Source organism: Sturnus vulgaris, chromosome 17 (assembly GCF_052056855.1).
Source record: "Sturnus vulgaris isolate bStuVul1 chromosome 17, bStuVul1.hap1, whole genome shotgun sequence".
NCBI classification, from domain to species: domain Eukaryota; kingdom Metazoa; phylum Chordata; class Aves; order Passeriformes; family Sturnidae; genus Sturnus; species Sturnus vulgaris.
Window position 1 is genome coordinate 4,782,924 of NC_142259.1, and position 27,644 is coordinate 4,810,567.

General features: G+C 41.7%; 1 protein-coding gene across 2 annotated transcripts in view; it reads right to left on the reverse strand.

Annotated features, from left to right (window-relative positions):
- The window catches only part of TAF4 (TATA-box binding protein associated factor 4), a 36,104-nt gene extending 9,073 nt beyond the window's left edge, over window positions 1-27,031 (reverse strand). Inside the window, exons 1-9 of one of the 2 annotated variants that reach the window (XR_015807304.1) lie at window positions 26,681-27,031; window positions 23,645-24,733; window positions 6,123-6,289; window positions 5,262-5,381; window positions 3,499-3,618; window positions 2,645-2,767; window positions 1,879-1,968; window positions 587-841; window positions 256-400 (exon numbers count right to left, since the gene is read on the reverse strand). Coding sequence is in view for 1 of the 2 variants with exons in the window: in XM_014873869.2 (XP_014729355.1) it covers window positions 256-400; window positions 587-841; window positions 1,879-1,968; window positions 2,645-2,767; window positions 3,499-3,618; window positions 5,262-5,381; window positions 6,123-6,289; window positions 23,645-24,733; window positions 26,681-26,996 (2,425 nt within the window). In the remaining variant the exon portion in view is untranslated. The remainder of the gene's footprint in view (window positions 1-255; window positions 401-586; window positions 842-1,878; window positions 1,969-2,644; window positions 2,768-3,498; window positions 3,619-5,261; window positions 5,382-6,122; window positions 6,290-23,644; window positions 24,734-26,680) is intronic. The other variant, XM_014873869.2, reaches the window with a different exon arrangement.
- Window positions 27,032-27,644: the final 613 nt, after the last annotated feature.

A 27,644-nucleotide genomic window follows, 5' to 3' on the forward strand; every position in this document is an offset into this window, starting at 1 on the left:
CATTAGTACAAACAGGGCACTTATGAACTGATATTCACAGAACTACAGAATGGTTTAGGTTGGAAGAGACCTTGAAGATCATCTTGTTCCAACCCCTCTGACACCTTTCACTAGATTGCTCAAAGTTCCATCCAGCCTGGCCTTGAACACTTCCAGGAATGGGGCATCAACAACTTCTCTGGGCAAGCAATCCCTAAACCACACTTCAGGTAATGCTAACAAATATAGCATATCACAAGTGTCTTGACCTCTTACCTGTCTGAAGCTGATTCAGTTGGATTTGAGGAGTAGTGAGCATAATACGACTGTGTGGTTGTCGCAATGCCACCATGGGTGTCTGTGTCAACGTTACTTGTGGAGGCCTTATCAATGCCCCTGCTTTTTGAGACTGTTGGATAACCTGCAAATAATAAGGAAAAAAAAAGAACTGTAAATAAACTGAGAAAAAGGTGGGAAGAACAAACCCTAAGAGCATTTTAACCAAGATGCAACTGAACTTATTTTTTTCTCAGCTTTTTCATTGAGCTAAACCACCAATTCAAGAAGCACTATCAAAAAAACCCTGCGCAGTAACAAGCTCACATACCAGCGGCGTGGACTGCCCTTGTTTACTGACACCAACTTGTGTGGGCTGAGTGAGGCTGATGACGGGTTGCTGGAGGGTACTGGTGACAGTGGCAGTGGCCTTGCCCGCCGTGCGCTGCACCGAGGAGCTCAGCAGCACGGCCGCTGCCGACGGGATCGTGGCTATCGTCGCCTGCGTCGTCGGCTGCTGCTGCTGGCTCTGCTGAATGAAAGCTGCAGAGTCTGGTGTTAACTGTCTCAAGGCAGGTAAACTCCTCTGCAAAGGGAAAAGGAAAGAGTTTTGTTGAGTTGTTTCATCCTGGCTCACAATATTAATTGTAAAGAAACGATGTGATTCGTTTCAGTCCATTGGATCGGTCTGTGAGCACCTGAGGAAAGGTGAGCACACAAATACCAAACTGCTCCTGTTCAATAAGCAGGACAGAGGGACAATACCTTTGGGATATCATGGGCACCTAGGCTGTGCAGCCTACCTGGAACCCCTGGTATGTATTTAACAACCCAAGCCCATGCTGCCTCTTCCCTGACTGCTGTCCTACGGCTTAAAAGTCACACTGGAACACCGGGGAAGATTTCAGAATAGCCCAACAGAGACCACAGCGTCCTAGTGGTTTCTTAAATTAGTTGTTTTCTTATGGCAACAATTTTTGTCCTCAGGAACAGCTCAAGGTTGAACAAGCATTTAAGAACCTAGAAATGTCAACACACACCTACAACTATAGCCCTTAATCACACATTAGTCAAGCAGTTACATTCTTACTATTCAATGCTACTGTATTTTCACTGATGGTAAATGTTTTGCAACAAATACTATTTTGAGATTTGTCCAACTACTATAAAATTTATGTCAAATGTGATTTATCATTGGGAGGTGACAAATTTCCTCCTTCTCCAAATCAGTTTACAGCACAGGCAAAACTTGCCCAGAAGGTACAGTTTTCTATATCACTGAATCCCTTGGCTTTCTAAGATTAAAAGGAGAGCAATAAATCAATTCATAGGTTTGTGGTTTAAGTCACAGAAAGAAAACTTTTCAGATTTCTCAAAAGAGCTACGATTTGTCACCATGGTAGAAGTTACATTACTGACTGTGCCAACGAATCACAGTAACCAACTCTAGGAACAAAGACACAAAAAGTATTTTTAACAAAGCCAAAGCTTAACCAGACACCGTTTAAAGCTTCCTTTAACATAATTTTGGAGTTCCACTTATAATGGCAAAAGATGTGCTTGTGTTCATCGCTGCTGATACATAAGCACAGAAATAAAGAAAGAGTAGTGAAGAAAAGTTACCTTCAGGAAAGGCACAAGGTAAGGTTGAGGTGAAGAATTAAGTTCTCTGTAGAGCCTACTGGTAAAGTCTTCTGGTTCAATTTTCCCATCCTTCAAAACAGAAAATCCAAATTAAAAAACTTGTAGAAATTAATTTTTACAGCTATCCAACACACAAAAAAAATTAAACTTGGGGATGTACTGAAAATAAGTGGTTTTATCATCTCTCACTATTTTTAGTTACCAATAGCGTTATGGTGGCAACCAATTTTACTACAAAATTCAAGTTATAAGACCTAAATGAAGGAATAGACAGCTTCACCATAACTTAAAGGTTGCTAACAAGTAGGCTAAGCAGTATTAGTATTCTCTCTATAAATATTAAACATGTCAAGCTTTTATATTAGTATCAGGCAACGTTAATTACCTTGTTTTTTGTAAAAACTTGTGAATTCCTACAGTCAGCTATTGCACCAGCTGTAGTGTTTTCCCTCAAGTACATAATACAACTTTTTATTCATTGTCTTATCAAAATGTAGAATTTAAAGAGCCACTACTTGCATTACTCACACTTCAACTGAACTCATTCTCATGCATGAATATAAGCAGTAATATCTCAGTTATAAACCTAATGGAAATTTTAATTCAGAAGAGGCAAATTTAATTTGATTTAGCTCAGATTTTATAAACTCCATCCTCTGAAGAAAAAAAAACCCACAAAAAACCAGCTTTGAGTCTGAATTTGCCCAGATGCTGCATTTTACAACTTTTGATGAACTTTTCTTACCAGTAGATTCTGTACTAATTCCTTCACGTTAGCTGCTGTCTCTGAGGACTGTTTCCCAGACGATGCCAGTTTTATTAACGTCGACAAAAAGTTTTTGCATTTCTTCACATTTTCCATAGTTTCCTTAGAAAAAGGGTAAAAGGAAAATAGTCAGAGGAAGGAAGACAAACTCCTCTTAATACATGATTTGACCATATACTGTGTGAAATAAAGTCCTTTAATTCCTTAGTGCAGAGTAATATTTATAGATACACGCCCCTCAGCACTTATAAACAGACTGAAATTATTATTTTGCTTCACATATATATATGTATTGTACATTTTTGATATCAAAATTTAAGAAACTGTGATTCTTCATGAAATTAGGAAGCACCAAGTATTTTAAGAATGGACACTGTATATGGGAAAATATGTGTTTTAGCAGAACAAAAAATGGTAGCACTCTTGCTTCACAGTGCACAGTACATGAATTCTCCCTGTTTTGCAATCCTGGAAATATGCAGCTTGAATCAATCAGTGCCAGCTGCTTATCCCTTCTTATATTCATTCTCCTCTACAGTGCTGAACAATTCCCTGTTCTATAAAATACATCTAATATATTTCTTAAATGAGTGCTTCAGTACTGTTACAGAAACAAAAACACTTTGACACCTATCAAAATTCAAGTGACCTGTACCCACACATTGTAAATTATATGGTTCTATTAAAGTTTACCTTTTCAAGGTCAACAGCTCACAGACTTCCTGCATCTTTACTAATCTCCACTCCCATCTGTGTTTACAGCTATGTGTATATATGCACATCATGCATATGTGAGTGGACAAAAAGAGAGATTACATTTCTCAGTATCTTACTGTGGCAGCAGTGGAGGTGGCCGTTGTCCCTTGTACTGTTCTCTGAGGAGTTCCAGTTTGTACAGCTGTTGCTGTCCCCAACGTGGTTGTTTGTGCAGTACCACCCAGAACAATCTGAGGCTGCAGAGAATAAAACCACAAGATTATTTTCCTTGGAACCTACCAAGAGCCTGTGTTCCTGAGCCATCAAACAGCAAATGAGCCACAGGGCTGCAGAACACCTTTTACAGATGCTATAAATAAGTCGCTGTGTGTGCGGTCTGATGCAGTGGAAGGGAACAACCACCAGATGGCACTAAAAACATTCGAAACGGGAATTCCGAAAGTTGATTAAAAATTGCGCGATTTTTGGTCACTGAATAAAATACCATAAACACAATCTCAGCCAGTGGGGTTCCAAAACTCAGCTAAACAAGTGCAGAATTCCTGTGAATTCTATTTATCTTTTCGCCTGCATCATTAAATGACATTTTCCAAGGGGAGGAATTTCTAAAAAGGCACAACTGACACAAAAGCTTGGGTCTTACGAGGTCTTTGTGATGAACAGTGGGACAAAACATTTTTCTAGTTTTGTAGACAAATTGGTAATTTGAAGTAGAAATATCAGCTCCAAAGAAGCACCATTGCAAGCAAGACCTCACATACACAGCTCATTCATGGGCTTCCAACAGTCTAATTATTAACAACAACCCAGTCTGAGAGATAAATTCCTACCAAGCTACAACTGACACTCAGAATGCTCACAAATCATTTGTAAACTTTCTCTTTATATAAAGATGCACAAGAAAAGAGGCTCCCCTGCTGCCAAAGGTAACTTTATTGGTATTTTGGGAGAAACTAAGGGAGGCAAGGATTTCATTTGTCTCATTTTTTTGAAATCAGGATAAATTAAGTCCATGGTGTGCTCATTACAGCACTAAATATGCAGATGGAATGATGGTGGGAGGTTTTTTTGTCCTGTATAACAGCAGTACAAATTAAGGAGACTCAGTTAGGTAAATTAACTCTTAGATCTAAAAAGATCACTGGCATAGGGAAAGGCTCTCTGAGGGGAAAAACGTTAACTGGATGCATAGCAAAACCTGCATATTTTAAATTAAAACTCTCTAATCCTGTCTACTCAAAGGATGAAGAAAGCACAATGAGACAGATTAGGCGACAGCAATTATATTGTATCACCGCTGCCTGGAAGCCATGTGGAGAATTTCACACTCTTGCACTGTTTTTAAAACTCTCAACATCTCAAAAAAAAATTTCCAAGCAAGCCCAAAATGAACAGAGGCCAGCCCAGACTGACATCAGTCTCTCTGAGTTATCAGTCCCCAGAAGGGCACAGACCAAGGTAGAGAAAGGGAGAAGGCTTCAGGAAGAGAAGGCTGCCAGTGCAGTCATCTTTGCAATTGTAAATTTTGCTGCAGAATTCAGAGGACTGCAGATCCATCACAGGAATAACACCACAGCCCTACATCCAAAGGGAATTCTTGTCACTTCCTTTAAGCAGAAAGCATAAAGGCATTTTATTTCAGTCAGCTCTGTGATTGCACCAAGAACACAATACCTTTATATAGAGATATGTATAGGTGTAATATGAAACAATACCAATATTCATATAAAAAAATTATACCTGTACATCCAAAATATACACTGAGACCTGCAAATGTTTTAGAAAAGCTAATCCAGAAGGCACTTCTTCCCTGCACTGAGCAATTGCATTTCTGTGCTCCTGGCAGTCTCATGCACACATCAGTTCCCTGCACACTCACTTGCACAACCGGGGGACGCTGTAGCGTTGTCGTGGGCTGCACTGTTGTTTGAGCCTGAGACACTTGCTTGATGATAGTAGTTGGTGTCACCTGTCGTGCAATAATGGGCGTTCCTGGAGCCTGGGAAGGAGGGGAAAAAAAATCACAAACACATCAGTGCCTATAGTTAAACACCATCTGCTTTACCCAGTGTTCTGATTCTGCATTATTGCAAATATCAAAGAATGCATCTGAACCACTAGAAAACTCCGAGAAGGATTTTCAGTCTTTAACTTAATGCAACTGTCAAAATCTCTGTGTACATATATCCACATAAATTCTTTTCTTTCAGTCTTGTATTTATTCTGGGGAGAAGAGTTGTACACATTAACCATATATGGTCTTCTTTATATCAAAGTTTTCAACTTAATGAGATTCAGATATGTAAAAATATTTTTGATGAGTAACAGCCAAGCTGTAACAGAATAAGGAACAAAATGCAATGCCTGTGTCTTGTGGAAAGTAGATTTAGATCAGATATTTGAAAGAAATTCTTGGCTCTGAAGGTGATGAGGCCCCAGCACAGATTGCCCAGAGAGGTGTGGACTCCCTGTTCCTGGAAGTTCCAGACTGGGATGGGGCTTGAATCAACCTGGTCTAGTGGAAGGTGTCCCTGCCCACATCAGGAACTGGATGAGTTTTAAGGCCCTTTCCAACACCTTTCCAACACAAACAATTCTGAGCTTCTGTGAATCTATAAAAAGTCTGTATATCCCAGTTAGATCCAGGGTTTCTTCAAATCACCAATATCACAAATTACTTTCTCGTGTATCCTTCACAGGGAACAAAACAGTTTTTAGCAGCACAAAGTGCTGGACTGACCTGCACTGTGGATATCTGCACTGGGGGTGCACTGGTAGGTGTAGCAGGACGAGGAGTCAGAGTGTTCTGAGGCTGAGATTGGGCATGTGCCTGTGCCTGCATCTGTGCCAGGGCTTGCTGGGGGATCATCAGCAGCTGCCCGTTCTCACTGCGCACCAGGACCATGCCTGCAAAACAGAGAGCGGTCAGGGAACACACATCCTTTGCAAATATCAAAGAACACATTTTTGTTTGGGTTTTTTTTTAATCCAAGTTGGGTACAAATGGAATTAATGTACTGCTGAAGGACTAGGCAGCTAATAAAAGAGGTTTAAAATAAAAGCAAATACCCAGCTGCATTATGGCGTTTTGTCTAGAACAGCTTAATTTCAGAAATACTCTATCGAAATGCTCAGTATGGTGTGCATCAGAACACAGTGAGTTGTATCTGCCCCAACCACAAATATTCCATGTGACCAGAAGTTAAAATAAATAATCCTGTAAAAATCCTACCTGCTCTTTACCAAGAAATTTGTTTTATAAGACACTACAAACAGAAGAAAATCCTGCCAGTAGGCAAGATTCCTGTTAGTTTGTCTTTAAGAGGGAAAGAAAAATAATCAAACCTAGGCTTCACCATCAACAGCAACACAATTGTCTAAGTTCTAAATTAATTTCCCATAACCAATTTAGTAATGAAAGTGGCTATAAAATCATAATCTCTCTCATGTGCATCAGCAACAGACTGCACTGTGCCATGTTACACCCCAAATGAAAAATAAAACAGAGAGGGAAATGAGGAAGTCATTCCCTGCTCAGTCACTCAGATCAATACACTTAACCCCACTGGGTAGCTGTAGGGAACCAGATTTTAACAGGCTGATTTTCAAATGTGATTCTTTCTTCCTTGAAGGCACAAACAGGATCTGGACAACATGAGCTGTTTGCCAAGAGCCCCTTCATTCAGCATGCCTCACGCAGTCCCTGAGAGCCTCAGAACCTCCTCACTTCTGAAAAAGCCACCCAAGGAAACAAACTGGGCACTCAAAATTAGTTGGCTTTTCTGAGCAACTACAGGAAGAACCTTCGCCATGAAAATCAAGAGGCACTAGTGAAATCAGAAAGTTTTTCTGAAGTGTTGTTCAGTGAATCAAAAGCCCATACACACTCCCCAACAATATCTGGAGATGTGGTCTATTGCATCTCAGAGCATGACTACTTCAAAAGAATCAAGCTTTTATTTGCTTTTCTATTCTGGTGAAGTGCTGAAATGTTTACAGACAACGCCTTAAACAGTTTTCTTGGACAGTTTTACAAGTAAACTGTAATATAGTGATTCTACAAAATTCATATACTGATTTCTACAAAAATTAGTTAAAAAGAAAAGCCTTAGTTGATTTGCCCCTAATTTTTTCCTTACATTCTCTACATTAACTCTCTCTTAATGAAGCAGAGTCACACAGAGATGTTAAACTAGTTTACATCCAAAATGTGACTTTCCATCAAAACTTATTTAAAAGTGTTAAGGTGGGACCCACAAAGTGCTATGGACAAGTGTTACATCTAGAAACAAATATCTTCAAAATGTTTTTCCTGTAGGAAAGGAGGAGGGGGAGAAACTTATTTATTATCTTGCAGACTGTAGAAATAAATACTCTTTGTTTAGCTGTGAGGTCCAAAAACCTGTTTTCCAAGCCATTACAAAAAGCAAGGTCTCTTCTCCTGTAACTTATGCAAGGAGAAGTATTTCCTTTACAACAGCAAAGGCACACACCACCACCACCACCTCCACCAGCCTCAGGAGAACTTAAGGGCCTTTATAGTGAACACAGAGCTTGATCCTGTGGGCTGCTCATTGGAACCATCACCACTTTCTCACCATCAGCCTAACACTATGGGGAGGGGGCTACTGACAAAAGACAGAGAAATTGAACATTTTAAAGACTAGAGAATGACCTGCTGCTACATCAACCTCATTCCTGCACCAACAGAACCTGGCATCCTCTTCACTGTGCAAACATAAAATCTTGGGAAATTAACTCACATTGCCCATTTTTGTCATCCCTTGAATGATCAGCTGAAGCAGCTAAATGCTGAATCAGTGGAAATCTTCAATATTATTATAACTGAAATAATCAGTACAGTAGAAATCTGATTAGAGAAGCCATTTCAAGTCAACATCAAATATTAAGGCTTGTTGAGTATTATTTAGTTTCTAGCAACTGAAAAGGCTCCATGGAACTACCTATGCCTAAGCTTTCAGAAGTTCTTAAATGCCACAGAACTATGCTGACTCCTCATAATAAACCCTTATTCCTAAAATTCACCAGTTTGGGGGTTCCCTAAGAGATCCTAAAGTTAACGTGCCATCCAAATTCTTCAAAGAATTACATATTTTTTCCTTACAGAAGCAACATTAGAAATAATAAGTCTAGTTTTGGATGGGGGGATGTGTTTATCTTCTTTCTCAGTGCAAAAGTGACTGAAGTTATTTGAAAGCACCAAGCCAAAGCAGCCCCCCACAGATGAGACTTTTATGGCATCAGGCAATGGTCCAGAGTTCTGTGATAGCTGTTCCTGTCTCCAGCTCAATACACCCATCGAGCTCAGCAATGTGTCTGCACTACACATCAACACACCAGTACTGTCACCTTACTGCTTTGCTCCCCAAATTCTGAATGGAAAGAGGGGAAATAACCACAAAGTGAAGGTTCAACACCCCTGAAGTGCAAGCACAACATCTGAACAATGAAATATTCTCCCTGAGCTACATGCAAAATTAGAACATGCCTACACATTAACATAACATAACTGCACAAATAGACAGTTGAAAAGCGTATTAATGTGAGCTTTAGAAAACATATCAAGAAAGTTCATTTTTTTGGCAGCAGCCAGACAAAACAATCATTTGTAATTCAAACCCTGACTCTAAGCACTACCCTGTTAGATTTCTGACTACAGGAAGTCTGAAGTACCTCTTTCAAGTATTGAAGTCCTAATAAAAAAGTAACTCGTACAAAGCCACATTTATATCTGTCGCTATTTAAACAGTTCTTTCATTCCCACTCAAATTTGATACAGTTATTTTTAATTTATATAGTTTCTACCATGTCATTAAGTCAGCCTCTAGCACTGATAAATTCCTGTGCACACAGGCTACATACAAACATAGACAATTAGTACCATCTGACTAGTCTTGCATAAACTTTAATCACAGTATGATGATATGAGACATTTTACCGGCTTGGAATGTTAGCTTGTTGGTGTCTGGGTGACTTTGGAAAAGGTATAAAAATTCAGAATGTTATGAATTTGACATTTCTGTGCAGAAATTCTCCAGTACTACGGTGTGCAGGCAAGGAAGTCTTGACTGAACATAAACCACCTCTCCAGCTTGATGGGAATTCTTTAAAAAGGGAGATGGAGCTGCTCTCTGAGCTCCTCTCCCCTCAGTCCAACTACAGACTCCTTTCTAACCCAATTAGCTAAAAAAGGAACTCACTAACCCAAAACTATACCCAAGCTGGCATTAAATGCATTTTCAGTGATGTTCAAAAGGGTCATTGGAGATAACTTGATTATGAATTAAAAACAAAGTCTCGTTTATCTCCTACTTCTAAATAAAACCACTGTGAGACTGTAACATCCCATCTCTCCATCCATACATGAATCTCAGTTAACAATTCATGACAGTGGAGAAGAGGAAGGGCTGACAGCCACAGGTGTAGAAAAAGAAATTTCTTTCCAAAACTTACATTTTAAATATTTAAATACATGTAAGTATCATAACCTCAAACTCCAATGTATAAGGCTGCAAATGCTGAATGAAGCAGGTCAGAACTGACTACCAGGTACTAGAAGACAGCTAGAATTGTATAACTTATCTCACTGTTTTTATTAAATTCAGCAACATATTTAAAGATGGAAAACATATTTCTGTTTTATCAACCAGGTTTTTGTTCCTAGATTAATGGATTAATTACTATTTGAGATCAAACAGCTAATAAACATCACTGGAAACGTTCAATTAGAAAAAGGTGATGATAAAACTTGGCCATTATAAATATCTTTCTGCCTTCTTTTTCCTAGAAAGTCTGATCACGTGTACTCTAAAATCATATTCACTATTAAAAATGCAAACATTCAAGAATTCTTTCCAAGTCTCTCATTAAAAAACTAATTAAAATTAAAATTAATTACCATTTTTTGTTGGAAGTTAGATGCTTAAGAGAATCCTGAAAGAGATTTATATTTTAGTTTGAATTAAACAATTAATCATGGCTCCAAATGAAGGATTAACAAAACTTAGTTGGCTGTTTCTGATGCCAAAAAGACTTGTGTTCCTGACCAGTACAATGGTCACCTCACATGTTCTTGCTGTGAAGACCTTCCCAGACCAATCCAGTTTACAAGACTGTTTGGGATGGAAAGTGCCATCATTATGTGATGTAGCTGCATGATTCTGCAGGGTCGTCTTTGCCTCTTGCTTATTTGTAATTCCATTTGCTAATGACATTTCCATTTATAAAGTATTCTGCTTTGGGTTTTTTTTCTTTGTTAGTATTTTTTCAATTAATAAAACGTGTAAAATCAAGCACTGGAATAAAAAGCAAAGAGTTCTGGCCATTGGACATACCAGAAAAACACAAACCAGTTTTTTTTTCTAATGCTTCCCTCTTCCTTCTTTCTTTGAAACATGGCTTGGCTTAACAAAGACTAAAGAAAAAAAATTAACGGAATGATATGGAAGACTAATAAAATATTTTGTAGCCTTTGCAGACCACTCTGATTATCTGTGTAATTCCAAAGACATACAACCTTGCTAGAGACCCCTACATCCAAAAAATAAACCAAACTAAAACAGTTTCCTGTTTTGTTACCAATTTTCAGTGGTAAATCTTGATTAATATAACATGTATAGGAGCTGGACTTTCCAGTGAGGGAGATAAAACCATCTGCAGACACCTTCAGATCAGTGCTCTGATGACGTGCACAGTCCAGCAGTGTCCCCTCTGACAGCCACAGCCAGCAGGAGGCCACCTCTCAGGACAATGCTCCATATCCCAGGGCCACCTCTCAGGACAATGCTCCATATCCCAGGGCCACCTCTCAGGACAATGCTCCATATCCCAGGGCCACCATCCATACCATGGGGGACACACTGAGAACTCCATCTCCAGTTAGCAATCACCTAATGGGAGGACACACTCCGTGCTTCTCACTGTGCTTAACAGTGTGCAAGGACAAAACTCTCCCTTGTGAAATACAAACCCTACACAGCATCCAATCTGATCCCAAGTGACATAATTTCTCTTTCTGCTGCAGACACTCAACAGAAGAACACAAAGTTCAAGCTTACAGATACTGCTTGTTACCCACAATGTAGTTCATGGTTAATCCAGATCAAGTCAGAACCATTACTAAGAATCTAAACTTCAAATAAGTTGGTTTTTTTTCTGAGACATAACAAAAGAATTAATGGATGCATGATCTTGAAAGTGCATGGAGAATATCCTCTCCTAGTCTCCTGAGGAAATTCTCTTCCTAAAGTGAAAAGGTAACTATAAACTTCCCAAGAAAAAACAATTGGGGTCAGGCAGAACTGTTAGGTGGCAAAGAATCAATAGACACACATGTTGGTGTTCAAAAAGAATGTCCAAGCCTAAAAGAATAACCAGAGGACTGATGTTTCTGGTGTAGAAACCCAAAGTCCCTACAAACACCTGTAGAAAAGGAGGTTATTGATCATACAGTGCAGTGACATCTGACAGATCTTCAAATCCTAACTAGATTTGCCAGGGAAGTTCACTATGAGGTTATCTTCACATCAAAGCCCTTTGGGCCTTAAGCTCTTGAGCACACACTCATTTGTGGCAAGATGCTGCAAACATTTGACATGGCAGAAAAATCTGACAGTAATCCTAAGCGGGCTGTGCCATATTAGCAGGAGAAAGCTTTATGAGAGAATCCTTTTGCTATTGTCAGAAGAGATTCTGTTGCAACAAAAGAGAAAGTGAACGTGTGTGTAAGGTTATGCAAGTTATCATACACACCACAAAAACCATCTAAAGCAAAGGGGATGAGCCCATGTTCTGTAACTGATTGGATCAGGTTACACAGGGACTCCAGAGTGACAAAACCCTTACAAAAGGACAAAGTTTCTAAGATTTTTCCAATACAAAAATTCTGGAATACCAGAGAGAGAGCTGGTGGAAAAGATAGCTGCCAATATAAGCCACAGGAAGAGCTTTCAGAATAAGTGGCATATGTGACAGGGTCCCTTACTGCAGAAAAGGAAAAAAAAATCCTGGTACCGACATCAATGCTGTCCAACAATCCAACATTCCTCCTCTTCCAGTAACTGATCCTGGAAAAAACTCCCACTCTACAGGAAGGAAAACCCAAGGAAAGCAGAAAGAACCTATTGAAGTCTACTAGTTCACTGCAGCTCCATGAAAGTCTGGGTCATTAAGAAAATCTTCCCTAACACTAGACAATTTCTAGCAGATTTAGAATTATTTACACACATTAAAGAGCAACCTCTGTAACAAACTAGATGAGTACCAGCCCATGAAGGACCATCTATACACCAAGTCATGAGAAACAGGGATTACAAATCAAGACGAGTAGCACAGAACTGTAAAATCCACACAGAGGTGTGGATTAGATGTTGTTGAAGACACACTACTTTGTACCTGAGGAGAAGCATGCACCACTGTTAAGTATGTATTAGATATACTTAAGTTTAGGTGCTTAGAACCTCAGGAGACTTGTGCTGCACAAGTCCAGAAAAAATTCTACTTGAATTTCCTAGCCAAAGCATTTGACCTCACCAGCAATCTGAGCTTTCAAGTTTCATCAACAAATGTGGTTGTTTGGTGATTTCTATAAAGGAGCCTTAGCTCCAAAAGGATAAGCACAGTGCCTAAGGAGAAGTCTCCATAGTTCAGGAGTCAGGAGGTACCAGCAAACCCAACAGCTCAAAATGACCCCATGACCAAGTGAGACTGCAGCTGCTCCAGAAGTGGCTGCCCTGCACTGCCACGCCGAGGTCAGGCTGCACAAACACGAGGCAGCAGTAGATCTGTTCCCTGCTGAGCTGCAGGTCTGCAGGCTCCATAAAACTGCCAGGCAGTGACAGAGCTGTCCAGCACACCAGAGCAACCTGCACCAATTCCCTCATGCCTTGCTCCAGAGTAATGGGCACCCCAAAACCATGAGGCTGAGGTTCTGCACACAGCTGTGCTGAGCACACAGGACACACTGTGCCCAATGCAAGGGACCTGTTAAATGTTCAGCACCTGCTGCACTGAAGGTGAGCTACAACTTAACATGAAAAAAAATGGCATGACTGTCAGGTGTGGCGTCAGAGCACCTCTAATACAAAACACTTGGAGTTTCTCCCAACAGGCACTGAAGACTGGCAAGGCACAGGGTTTTAGACAAGAACTATAAAAACAAATTCCATTTCCTTTTCAAGTCAATGTCACTCTAGAGAAAAGAAGAATTCTACCCAGACACAGTGCCTAAAAGTTAAGATACAACATACTACTGCAGCACTCCACCGTTGGCTACCATCACTCTATCCAACCTGCACACACAGATCCCAACCAGCCATTATGGTCTCAGAAACATTAATTCTTCAACAGCTGATTTATGATCGTCAACACAGGTGAAGGATATGTTTACAAATATCCTCAAGAATCCTCACTGAAGTGCCCAGAAAGTGCATTTTGTACAGACCATGTACAAAAGTTCACATTATGAAAAACTGGTTGTTTTTTCTTACAAGAGAGTCAACAGACAAAAAACTCAATTTCATTTTAAAAGCTTTTGCTTACTCTTACTATGTGAGAGTTCAGATTCAAACAACACAACTGAACTGTACTGTCTAAAAGGTGAAGAAATGAATCATTTGTAAAGCATTGATTCACAAACCTTTTAAGAATACAGTTAAAGGAATAATGTCATGTTGAAATGCCAAAAGGTCGCTGCTTTTAAGAGTGATCCCATATGTAAAAAATCTTACCTTTGAAGAGGTGTGTAAGAAATGTTCTGGGAAATACATCATTTTATATAGCAACAATTGACAAATGCCTCAACAATGTGATTTGCAAGTATTTTGACTTCTCTGGAAAGCTATATTCCTTGGAAGTGTGTTAACATGCCTTTCTAGTCAAGCATACAAAGCCAAAACACCAGTGCTCTGTCAAATTGCAACCCAATCATCACACAAATCTGTCTGATGTCGAAACAGCTAAGAAAAACACTATCAAGATCTAAACCAATTGCTTTAATTATTGATCTCCAAGCAATTTAGATGTAGCTCTGCCATTAATTTCAATATAGTTAAATCAAACAACAAAGCAATTATACCAAAATCAGATTTGGGTTTGAGAAAGGAAGACACAAAATGAAGTGTCACTAATTCTTTACGTCTGTTATTTTAAATAGGAGGTTTTAAAACTCAACCTATCTTCATTTGTGACAGTTCATCTGTACCAAGGTGTGTCAACATTAGTGCTGTTAAGCACCTGAAGAAATGGAAATGGCTGAGTTACTTTGCATTTATTACCACAGTCTGTACAGAAATACTGAATGAGGAGTAATGCTTTAAATGAATGTTTTCTTCTTTCAGAATGCAACAGCCTAGAACAACTAAATCCATGAGAAGCCATAAAGAACACATTTCTTTAATTTGTCCCCACTGTGAATGCCCTACTCAAGGTATACACTGTAATTTTAGCTGATGCCACCTTTTCACTAGAAGCTGTGGAGACCTGGAGCTGGACAATTCTACTGACTGACAGCTCCCCAGGGCAGCCTCAGCAGAAACATTCCCTTCACATCCTCCTCTGAGAGTTCATGACTCTCTCACTGCCCATACAGAATTATTCTGCTTTGAGAATATGCCAAACACTATGCCTGTGAATTCAATACAAACCATCAATGGGGACATGATATTACATGTCATTTGGCTGATGGCAAAATTTATTAGCTCTGCTTTTGCAGTTAGTCTGAACACAGAAACAGAATTTTCACACCTGTAAGCTCGAATTCAGAAAGCTTTTCAACAAACTCAGGTTTCGTTTTGATTTTTACTAACCATCAAATGCACAGTCCTGAGTAATGACTAAGCTTAATGACTGGGTATGACTAACACTTATAAATAATTAGTGCCTTTTCTCCCCCTCCCCCATGGAGGACAGGGAAGGAAAGAAAATCAAACGATACACTGGTAAAAAAGGAAGAAAGAAAGGAACTAAAAGGTTGAAGCTCACTGCATGAACACTTGTATCTTCTTCCAATCCACCCTTAATACTACAGCAAACATGACTGCACGTATGTCTGTTAAAAACGAATAACTCCTCATGCTTGTCTTTAACTTGCACACAGTTTAGTCACTGTCAGCCTCCCTACTCCAGATCACTTCCCCCACAATGATCCCTCCACAAACACTCTTCTGGTCCCCTCCATCGACTCTCTTGCCACAGGTGCTGCAACTCTTCAGCTACTCCCTGGAGCTGGCACTTGTGACTCATGTGAGCACAACTGGTCCCACTCGCCACGCCACCACTCATGCTGAGAGCACCTGATTGGTTTGGAGAGAGGCTCTAAATCGAACCCTCCCTTACAGAAATATTTGATTAATAAACTGAAGGAAGGCGTGCAGACAGCTTAGTCTTGCCTTGCTGCCCCCCAAACTCTCTCAGAAAGACTCGAGCATAGCACCACACCTCATTGCTTGGGTTTTGTTTATACTCTGATATCTAGAGCACACATTTTTCAACTGCACTGGTTGTCAGCAGAGTCTATCCAGCACGTGCTTTATTCTGCACAAAAGCACTGTGATAGCTTTTAACAGTTCAGCTACTCTCAGAAGCATATATTAATCAAGTTATAATCATAAGTTAGACCATTTTACAAGAGAGGCTTACTCAATTCAATACAAATCTTAGGACAGTCATGTCAGTCATGTACAATAATATTACACACTGCTGTGAGTTTTATGTTATTCGTTGTCTAGGTATTGGGTATTTGTTACTGAAAAATACATTTTAGTAAGGCATTTTAAGGGAAAAAGTATCAAAATTAAGATACATAGCATTCTTAAGTTACAATTCAAATTTATAAGCAAAGATCTACCATGGCAAAATGTTACTTAATTTTCATCAATATACTTTTTCAAATCCCACAAAAAGAGCTTGGTATCAAAACTGGACCTTACACTAAATTATGTACAAATACAAAGTAAAAGCAACATCGCTATTTAACCTATTATATAACACATTTACACATTTTGCTGAGCATCAACCTTTGACGTTCAAAGTGCAACTTTTTCATTACTGGTAATCTAAGGAGAGAAACTCATCTTTTAAAATGTTATTTTGAATCTGACAACAGTTACATACCCAAAGATCAGCTACATTTGTACAATGCATTAAGAGAGCTCTACTGAGGTGCTGAACAGATCTCACTGCAGGTGTATGAAGTCCTTATAAATTATCACCTCTTTCTTGATTACTGATAATCTATACCATTATACAGTGACAATAATCAACGTTTTGTTCTCACAAAAAATATTCCATATTTAAAAAAACCCTTAAAAGGCATAAATAAGACCTCAAGGACAATTAGTATATTTTACGTGAGATATTATGCTAAAGACACCTGAAGAGAATTATTCCAAGAGAGAAGGGTTTGTGGTAAAAAACTGGCTTTTAGTTGAGAAAACTGTACCTGCAGAAGACAGATAGCATTTCTGGGAGGAAATTCCCACAGATCAGAACTGGCATAAAAATTTCCAGCATAAGCTGAGGTAAAACTGTCCTAGGAGGTTTAAAACAACCAACAAGCTGTATTCATGTGTCCATGACAAAAAAAAAAAAGCAAGCCTCATCTAATCTGAAATATGGATGATCACATAATCTTTACACCTGTTTAATTACAACCTGTACACAGACCAGGCTGCATCAGCAATTTTGCTTCTCTCACAAGGAAGCAGATGCAAGAGGGCTGATATAATTGTTTGCACACAGGAGTAGACCTGTGGCTGTGCAAAGAAAAAGCCCTTTGTCACCTGTGAGCAGCACACTCTCCCTAGAGTTTGGCCTTCCTTCACACAGAGCTTTAGGGTTCATAATACACCTGAAATAACTGTCTATTAACCAGGACTAAAACATCCTCTCTACCATTGTGATAGATATATGTGTTTCTCTTCAGTTGTGAGAAACTGTGTTTTCAAAATTCTTATCTTCATGCCACTACCTCTCCAAATCTTTTACAAGACATAACGTGCCTAACAAAGCTAAACTTGCTACCAGTCTTCCAACTAGCAAAAACCTTTTTTCTTAAATGAAGCAATGGCAACAAATTCAAGGAGAAGATTTAGACAGATTAATGGAGTTACAAACATTCATAAAGTTTCAACACAATGATCTTGACAAAAGTAGCTATTTTAAGATAAAAATGCTGATTTTGAATATTTCTGACAAAAAATGCACATAGTAACAAAAATGTTTAATGTGTTAAGTGACTTCTATGTCCAGCTCTTTCTGAGCAGACTCAGTGTTGATCATACAGTTTTTACATAAAGCAACCTTTCCACACACCAGTACTTTCTCTTTCTTTGAACCCCCATAGTTAAATATCAGTATTTTCAACTGTGTTCTAGAACCACATAAAATTTTTTAGAATTATATTTACATATCATTTCCCAAAACAGGGAAGACAGGCAACAGTAAGAGTTCTCATACACCAAAATACTTCATTTGAAGATTTTGTGATGTAATTTGTCTCTTATTACTGGCTCCAACTGATGCATTTTCACCTCAGTTTGCTAACTGGACTGCAACATTCCCTGTTATTAAGGGATTCAAGTCCTGGGCAGCATTCAAATTTGTGGTCCTCAAACCAAGAAGGTTTCACAAGCAACCTGCTTAGATTTCCAGAGATGGAAAACATGTAACTTCTTGCAGAGTGCAAAACACCTCGAAAGAAATAAATCACTTCTGGTTATTGACCAATAACCTTTATCATAAGCTTACTGATACCCAAAAACCCCAGAAGATCACAATTTGAAGATCACACAGAGATACCTATACATGCACTTCCAAAGGCTGTTAGGAACAGTATTCTTCATAACAGACCTGAACAATATGTAATCAGATTTAATAGCTTTCATAGCTTAACAGAATCACAGTTACAGTCCCCTTAGATCCCATCACTTAACAACACAGTCTTAGCATATGTGCACAACATCAAGATACTCTTCTTAACAGAACCAAAAATCCCTATTGCACAGCCCTCTGAGGCTCGGGTTCTTTGGGGTACAAGGCCAAGCACGCAGGAGTCCTCAGTAATGAAAGTTGCAATGCGAACAAACACAACTTTCAGTCTGGTGACATATGGCAGATCTGATGTAGCAGATTCCAAATAAAGCAGAATGTTCCTTTTGCTGATGCATGATTTGAACATAAAATCCATCCCTCAACCAGAAGAGTTCTGCAGAAGAGATCCACAGTTATCTTCCAGGAAGACAGAGACTGCTTTACACGCCAAGGATAGGACTCCCAAGCCCTAATCCTGGCAAAATATTGATTCCTGCATGGCCTTGGGCAAGTCAGAACTTCTCTAACTTGCTCTTTCCCCCAGCTCTAAAGAGGAGCTCATACTACTTTATTTACCAACCACACAGGCAGGTTGCAAGAATTAAGTTTTGTAAAATGCTTTGCAAGTAAAACATACTGCAAGTACTCTAAGAAACCCCCATTGTCACAGTGCATTGCAGACATTATTTTTAACAAAATCGAGCCATGCCAACACAGTTAACAGGCATAATATTGGCAGCACATGCTACATACAGGGAAACTATAATGAGGATATGTTTGAACTCGCTTACTAGTCAGTGAGAAATAGAAACAACCACATTCCACTACTTCATAGTATTTCTTCTGTTCCTTTCTGTATTGCTTACATTATGGAATTCTGATTATTTCCTCATCTATCTACATCTTAGTTCCTTTGGGCACTTCTGGGGTACATGTTTCAGGTACAAAGCAACCCAAAGAATGAGGCACTCAGTATGAAAAAGTAACACAAATTGCCTGATTTGACTCTTCTCACCCTTCTCCACTTTTATACTACCCCAACTCCCAGCTGAAGGAAACAGAATTAATCCTGCAGAAGTTATTTTTGAGTTACTCCAGCTCCCACAAGTACAACAGCTCAAGTCAAAAGGACCCAAACCCATGCTTTAAATTATGTGTTCAGGTAGTTTTCCCATCCTAAAGCCACCATAACCATGGCCTGAGTTAGAATCCTTCTTGGATAGTGAGCACAAGCTAAAAACCAATCTGTTTCTACAGGAAAAGCACCAATTTAACACCAAATAAAGTTTTGAGCCTCTAAGGCCATGAAGAAAACCTGAGTATGCATATTTGTGTAGAACATCTTCCAGGATGTGTAGATATACAGCACTGCTCTTTCAGGTATCCTTTGCTTCTGGAAAGCACCAATTTTAAGTTTTGACCACTGCTAGAGTTCAGAACTCTGGAACATTCCACTGTTAAAAGGGCCCCAGCAGTTTCTCAGTCTATAAAAGGCCCATCCTGTCCTCACCACTGAAAAGGCACATAAGATGCCCTCCAGAAAGAAAGCAACGAAGAAATTTGTAGTCTCATCCCCTATCATCAGCTACTGGCAGCTTCAACTGAGTTTTGGGAAAGTAATAAAAAACTTTTATTTTTAGATACAAGGCAAAACAATTCTCTTCTACAACAGCTGCAGAACTGCACCACTGCTAGTGGGAAAACTGGTCATGACTGTAGAAGTGAAAAAAAAAAAAAAAAAAAAAAAACCATGAAGACAACCCATCCTATCTGCTATCTTCAAACAGAGCTGAATGTCCCCAGATCATATTTAATCAGGAAAATACCAGTCTTTATGATCAAGCCACCAAATTTTCATAACTACTAACAGTCACTCAGAAGGTAAAAGAAAAGAGAGGGACAGAGGGAAGTGAAAGTTTCTAGATTTCAATTTCACCTAAGCTAGCAGAGAGAACTGTCCAGACCTACATGCTCTATGCTATTCTCACTGCATACCTTCAGCACTCACCAATCTGCTCCTGTCTCTAAGCAGACACCTTCAAAACTTATTATGGGATGTCTGTACATAAAGATAAAGCAGAAGAGAGTAGCAATACAAAGTTGCAAGAAGAGAAACCAAATCTTTGAACCCCAAGCTGACAGTACTGCTAAGCAAGCATAAACTCACACATGCTGGATTTGTACTACAGCACTGCTGGACAAGATGGGGTTTTCAAAAATTATCTTGAAGTACCCAAGTTTTGCCAATTTACAAGATGATTCTACCCTGTGTCAGCAATGACCTCTAAACACTTTACACACTCTTCCAATGCAAAAGATAAATTTTAGCACATAATCCCAGGTATACTTTTCTGCAGACTTTTCTGAACACCTCTAACAGTGGCACACTGACTTACTGCTTTAACCAACTCACTGATTTTCTACCTCTTAGCATGCGATTGTACATAACTTATTTCTCATTACTGAAGTACTCAAAAAAACAAGCTTCAGTCAATTTACTTCCAATCAGTTTCAGCAGTGTTGCATCCTTAAGGCAGTATTGCATAAACTTGTGTTCCCGCTCCCTTACAAAATCATCTCACAATATTTCCATGTCTTTTCTAAGAGGGTATAAATAAGGTTATTTTGGGACCATCATTACCCAAATCTGTCCAATTGGAGCACAAAGTTACAAACACAGGCTCCTGAAGAAAAGACTAAGGACAACAGATCTCTTCCTCAAAGATGTCAGAAGTGGAAAACCATCATTAACACACAGATACTCCCCAATAGGTCAGTTCCTTGGAGAAGAAATACACCAAAATCCAGTAAGGTCACAACAGTCATGGTGCACTGGCTCTTCAAACATCTCCAGTTTGGTCAGCCAAGGTTTGCTGCACAATTGCCTCGATGTGATACAAAGCATTATTCTAACAGTAAAATATTTTAAAGACCATTGATGAAGTTTATTTTCCATGTGGTCTATCAAAGAAAACATTTGAAGGTTTCTAATTTTCAAGTCCCAGCTTAACTCCTGCTGACATTTTATATTCTGCTTTCCACACAAGAGACACTGTAATGTATTTTGGAGAGCTAGAAACTAATTCTGGGTAAGAAAATAACTGTAAAACGTGTGCTGTCATGGTCAAACCTTCCATCAGAATTTTCTAAGTGTTTCAAATTCCTGTAAAAAGCTGTGTGTGCAGTGTATGATTTCAAACTATTTCATGCACTGTCTTAGAAACTCTTACTAGCACACACTATTAACTTTTAAAAATAAACTTGTGAATGCAAATTCAATGCATGCAGTAGGTGCACAGCACACAGGCGCTGCAGCTTCACACTACCAAACTGCCTTCAAAAAGCTGGCCTATGATGCTGTCATTTAAAATACAATTTCAAAAGCACAGCCACCTATTCTCCTTTCACTATGAGTGTACCTGCACTCTGCTGAAGATCACAGCAGTTGCACATGGCCAGATTTGCAGAGGTGCTTGGCCCTTGTGCTCGAGAGATGTCTGGAAGAGCCCAGCATCCTCCAAATCCCAAGTGTTTTTGAAAGACATGGTTTATGCAAGGCATTTTTAAAGCTGGCTACTTTTGCAAAGTATAAAAAACAAACTTAAGCAATGTAAAAGAAAAATAATCAGTTCCACTAAAAAAAAATCCTTTTCAATATTAAGTCTTACCATGCAAGAACTCAGTTTCCAATTTCTACATATTCAGTGAAATACACTTATTTATTTTAAGTCATGCTTATTCTTTTGAAGTCATAAATATTTCTTTAAGTGTAGGACAAGAAAAAAAAGTGCCTCATAATAATCCGAGTGCTTAGAACCTGTATTGGTTTACTTTGATCTATCCAGAACTCCAAAGGAACAATTTATGGCCCAATTTTGCTTAAGGACTGGCAATGCTGCTTCTAAGAGAAAAACATTTCAGGATGCTGTGGCAGTCTGAAAACATCAGCTACCTGAATAAAGGTCCCACTGGACTCCACAGTAGTATTTTCCCTCATAAACATGTTTATAATGCAGTATTAACAAAAAATGTAGGTATACACGGCACTAGACTAAACTGGATCAATCCTTTGATACTCTATGGCAATAAATAAAATAAGGCTTTTCCAACCTATTGATTCACAGACTTCAAGCACCATGATTTCAAGACCTGAGTTTTACTGCTATTTTTTAAATTAGCAACATGTCATTCAAATTACTCATATGTGGAATAATCTTTACAGAAAAAAAAAGGAATATTTATACCAGTTAGTACTTGGATACACAGAATATTTGACAGACTTCATCAAACTACATGGCATCACATACCACAGATAGCATATTACACAAAAACACAGTGCTTAGTAACACAGCACATAATTCCTGATCTACTTTGTGTGACAGGTGAATAGCTCTGAGGTTGGTCAGGAGTTCCAAGAGATGTATTTTTACTAAGACCACCTACTAAAATCACCAACAATTTCATTCACTGTTCGTAGTAAAATTTAATTAGCTGTTCTTTGCATACTGCCCTGAAAACAGCGAGCAGTAAGAACACATCCCTTGTATGTATTATTATGAGGACAGGAAGCAATGTGTAGGTTCACACAAATATTTGCAGTTAAAAATCAAAGTGGATACAAGCAACAAGCCTGACTCAAAATAACAGCAAATATATAACATTAAATCTCCAAATCCAGGATATTTAAGGAGCGACAGAACAATTCTGAGCAAATAAATGCTTCTCATCCTGCTTTTCACTCATCCACCGAGTTCAGGACTAGATTCCTTGTCCAGAGATACTCAGCACTAGGCATGAGACTAGCTACTACAAAAGCTGCAGCCCTAGACACAACAGGGTGAGGTAAGGACATAGGAAGTCTGCCTTTTGTATCAGAATGCCAGGGACTAAAAAGATGATCATAAGCTTCAAATCTGTGAGTTTTTAAGTCAGACTCTGAAGGTATTTAAAGCCAAAGGAGGTAAGTTCTCCTGTGTTTTATCTGCTGCTTTTCTGTTCATGAGAGCTCTGTGGTGCTGGGGGCATACAGGGACAGAAGGGAACCGAGCAGCACATAAAGGTTACAAACTACTGACAAAACCACCTGAAAATTCAAAATGTCTCTTGTGCTAATGAAATAACAACATTTCATTGGATAATGTTCCACTGTCACACTTTGGCAGTTTGCAGCTTCATCGACACTCACATTGGAACAAAGATACCAGGCAGAATTATTTTCAATTACTGCTGAAAAGACTTTCTGGTCACTCAAAATCAGACACTAAGTAGTGGAATGCTACTATGCTACTACTACTCAACACCAGACCATTGTCATTGTTACATGTCATGCCTTTTCCACAATTCACAATTAAATGGCACAGAATCTTACTTGGATTCCTTCCTTCCTGCAAGAAACACACTTCTAAAATAAAACTCCTCAATCCTCTGACTTACCTGGTGGTAACTGAAAATTCTGAATGTTAGTCGGATTCTGAGGTGGCTGAGGCAAACGAGGTGCTAAAACTGTAGGAGTCAAAGTTGCTCTGATTCCACTCGTAGTTGGTGTTGGAGTCCTCGGCAGACTTTGTGCCACTGTATTGGCAGTGCCTTTAGCCATTCCTGTGGGGGTGCCAGGAGCTGCAGGAGGTATCCCACCAGGATTGGGAGCAACATTGGAGAGCCCAGCTTGCATAGTTTGCCCAATAATCATATTACCCCCTGTAGTACTGGGCTGGCCACCAGTAGCCAGCGTCTGCTGTTGGGATACTGCCTGGACTATAGTTTTAGGAGACTCAGATTTGATGACCTGTGTGGCAGGAGCTGCTGGCACAGTGGAACCAGACTGGCTGTTCACAAGTGACGTCTGAAGGGAAACTCCAGATCCCACAGTGGCTGTGGCAACAGCAGGAAAACTCCCCACACTGATGGTTGAATTGATCACAGTATTGCTCCCGTTCTGAGTGGCTGCACCAGCTGCAGCCACCGTGGGTCCTGCTGTGTGGATCGGGGGCCTCACGAGCGTCACCGTGGGCGCCCCGGTGCCAACGCTCGGTGGTGGCTGTGAGGAGATCACTGTGGGCGAGGAGGAGGATGCAGAGGACACAGCAGTATTAAGGAAAGAAGTCTGGATGACAGTGTTAGAAGCTGAGGGCAAAACAGCATTAACAGCGTTTCCTTTCCCCACAGATCCAGGTCCATTGTTAACAAGAGGGGCAACAGCAGGTGCAGGAGCAGGGTTGGCAGTCACGGGAGTCCCAGAGAAAGCAGCACTTCCTGTGTGGTGAGAGTTCATCACCACATTACTCCCATTCAAAGTCTGCACTGTCGTGGTCCCAATCTTGCCATTCCTGGTGGACAAGGCAGTTGCCATGGTGCTGATAACCACCGATTTGCCCTGACTGAGGGTCCCTGGAGCAGCAGTGACTTCAGATCCTCCTGCTGCTGCAGTGGTGGTGCTGGTGCTCGTTGTGGTGGCTCCATCCAGAGCTGAAGTCTGGGACCTGGTGTTATGATTAATAACACCCCCCTGCACTCCTCCTGCCCCTGCAAAACAACAACGAAGTTAAATAGAGTGAACGAGCGAGAAGTCCAGCAAAGACAGAATGTTCTCCCTTATCACCAGGTCTTCTCCTTCTCCATCTCCCAAGCTACCTGCCTGGACCCAGGAAAACAGGACAGAGTACAAACCGAACATGGCTTTGAAGATGTTATCTTAAAGCCTCCAATGTCCCACCAAAGACTGGCAGATGCAGTATTAATTGCAACACTCCTGCTTTTGACACTACAGTAAGACAAAACAGGGAAAACAGATTTAATATGAAGCAAGGGAAGGGAGTAAGAAGATCATCTAAGACCTCTTCCCCATTATAGAGACTGACATCCCATTTAGAAACAGGACTGCAACTGCAAGGGGGGGAAAATGGCCATGGAAGACACATTATTAAGACATATTCCCTATACCCAGCACACATTACTCTCTAAACCTGTCATCTCCCAGAAAGTCAGTCAGATCAGGAGGCTCAACAACAGCAAAATATGAAAAGTGAAAGGAAAGAAAAACATCGGCCTGGCAAGATAAGAAGTACTGCAAGGCCTGGAGTAGGTTTCTAGAAGACCCCCTCTTCCTTATTACAGAATTTGTTCTGACGGATCTGAAGTTCCCACAGCCAGAGATAGTTAAAAATAAATAAATAAAAAGCAAAGCTGGTTTTCAGAAGGGACAAGATGATGTAGCTTCTTGTCCTGAATAATCCTCATGCCCCTTGATAAGGCCTGGTGTTAGCACAAGTACAATCACACACAGTCCAGGTCCTGGCCCTAAGGAGACAGAAATGGGAAAAGAATAGTGACAGGCAGACACTGAGATGCACATTATAAGGGTCAAGGAGATCCTCCTAGAAGAGCTTCATCAATCATAACAGAAGGTCTGTAGTATCTTCTTACACTTCAGCAAGATGAAATCAAAAATAAAAAAGGGGGGAGGGGAGGAATTGCAGAGAAATTCTGGGGAGACATTTCTTTCAATCCCCCTGAAAAACAGCTTCCCTCCATTCCCACGTAGTGAGCCCTCAGTCCCAGCCTTCACACTGCCCCCCTACAAGCCTCACAACACGAAGGGGGGAATATTCCCAGGCAGCTCCGGGGGTGGGCGGTGGGAGAAGGCGCTGTGCAAGGTGGGGTGTTGTGGCCTGAATTCCCCCCCTTCCCGGGACCCGGCGTTGTGACAACCCCCCCTTGAGGGCAGAGGAGGAATGGGAGGTGTTAGATGCCCCCTCCAAGCCCCTGGAACAAGGGAGGGGGTGCGGGGGGAATATCAAGGCAGGCAGATATGGGGGGGAAGCATTTTGAGGGACTTCCTCCCCTTGAAATCCCCCCTCGCTTCCTCCTCTACAGGAAATAGGTGTCATGATTAATAACACCCCCTTCCACTTCAGCAACAGCGAAGGGGGAGGGGAAGGAGAATTTACACAGACAGCTAAGGCGGCATTATCAAGAGGGAATCCCCCCCATAACCTCCACCCCTGGAACGGCAAGGGGAGCAATCACAGGCGGCATGGGAGGCACAGCCATGACCAAGGGGGTGGGCTCTGCCTCCTTCAGTCCCCGAGATTAACAGAGCCCTTTCACACTCCAGCAACAAGGGCAGGAAAAGCAAGAGGGGACCGACAGAGTCACGGACGGGCACTGCCGGCTCCTTCTGCGGGGCGGCTGCCCCCACACATGATCCAACACCCTCGAGTAAGCACAGGCGAGGAGGGAAAATAAAGGGGAGGGAGCAGAGGCGCGGATACACACCGAGGGGGCATGATGAGGGGAGGCTCTCCCCCGTATGATCGATACCACCCTTTGCACTCCCGCTCCTGCCACAACGAGAAGGAGGAGAGAGGGAAAAGGGGGGAAAGCAGTGAGGGAAGGAGGCAGCGGGAGCTGGGGAGTGGGGGGAGGGGAGGGCCCCTCTCCCTCAGAGCCCCCCACCCCTGCCCACGTTACCTGCTTTTGTGATCTCTGGGGCACTCAGTCCCATCTTGCTGCCGCTGCTGCTCTCTGTTTGGGCATTAGCATTGCCTCCTACTACTACTCCTCCAGGGCTGGGGCTAGGGCTGCTGCTGCTACTGCTGCTGCTCACAACATGGTTCCCCAGCAGCCCCCCAGCGGCCCTCAGGGGCTCCTGCGCCTTGTGGTGCTGGTGGTGGTGGCCGGAGGCCGCCAGCTGGGACTCCAGGGAGCCCACCAGGTCGCTCACCACCTTCTCATCCACCTCCGTGTTCAGGAAAACCTCATCCAGCAGATCCGAGCCCGCCGCCATCTTTTTTTCGGAGGGTTCCTGTGAGCGGCTCCCTCCTCCCCCCCCTCCCCTCTCACGGCTCCCTCCTCCCCCCGCCCCGCTCACACTCGGCCCCCCCCGCCTAACCGCGCACGCGCGAGCGCCCGGCCCGCACATCACCGGCCGGCCAGGGATTCCGCCCGCCGCTGATTGGCCGGCGCCCGCGCTATAAAAGGCCGTGCAAATGGCTGCGAACGCTTAGTTGGGAGTCGGGCGGCGGCGGCGGCCCCCCGGCGGCCGCGGGCGGGTGGGGGCTGCGGCCCTTCGGTGCGGCCGCGCCGCGGGTGCGGGGGGTTCGAGAGCCGCGCGGGGCGGCGGGGGCGGCCGCGGCCGCCGGCGGCTCTTTGTCTGCCTCGGCCCAAAATGGCTGCATGTTTTCCCTGCTGCTCCCTGCGTCCGGGTCTCCCCCGCCGGCGCGAGTCTGAAGGGCGCCCCGCACCTGTGCCAGCTGCGTGTAACTGATCCACCGGCGGGGCGGGCGGGGCACACGCCCAGCCCCGGGCGGGGGCAGCGGGCGAGGAGGAGCCCCCGCGCCTGCCTCCCTCCCGCCGCCGCCGGCGGGGCGAGCCGGGGGCTGCAGCCCCTTGGTGCGGCCGGGCCGCGGGGGCGGGCGCCGGGCGCGGTCTGACT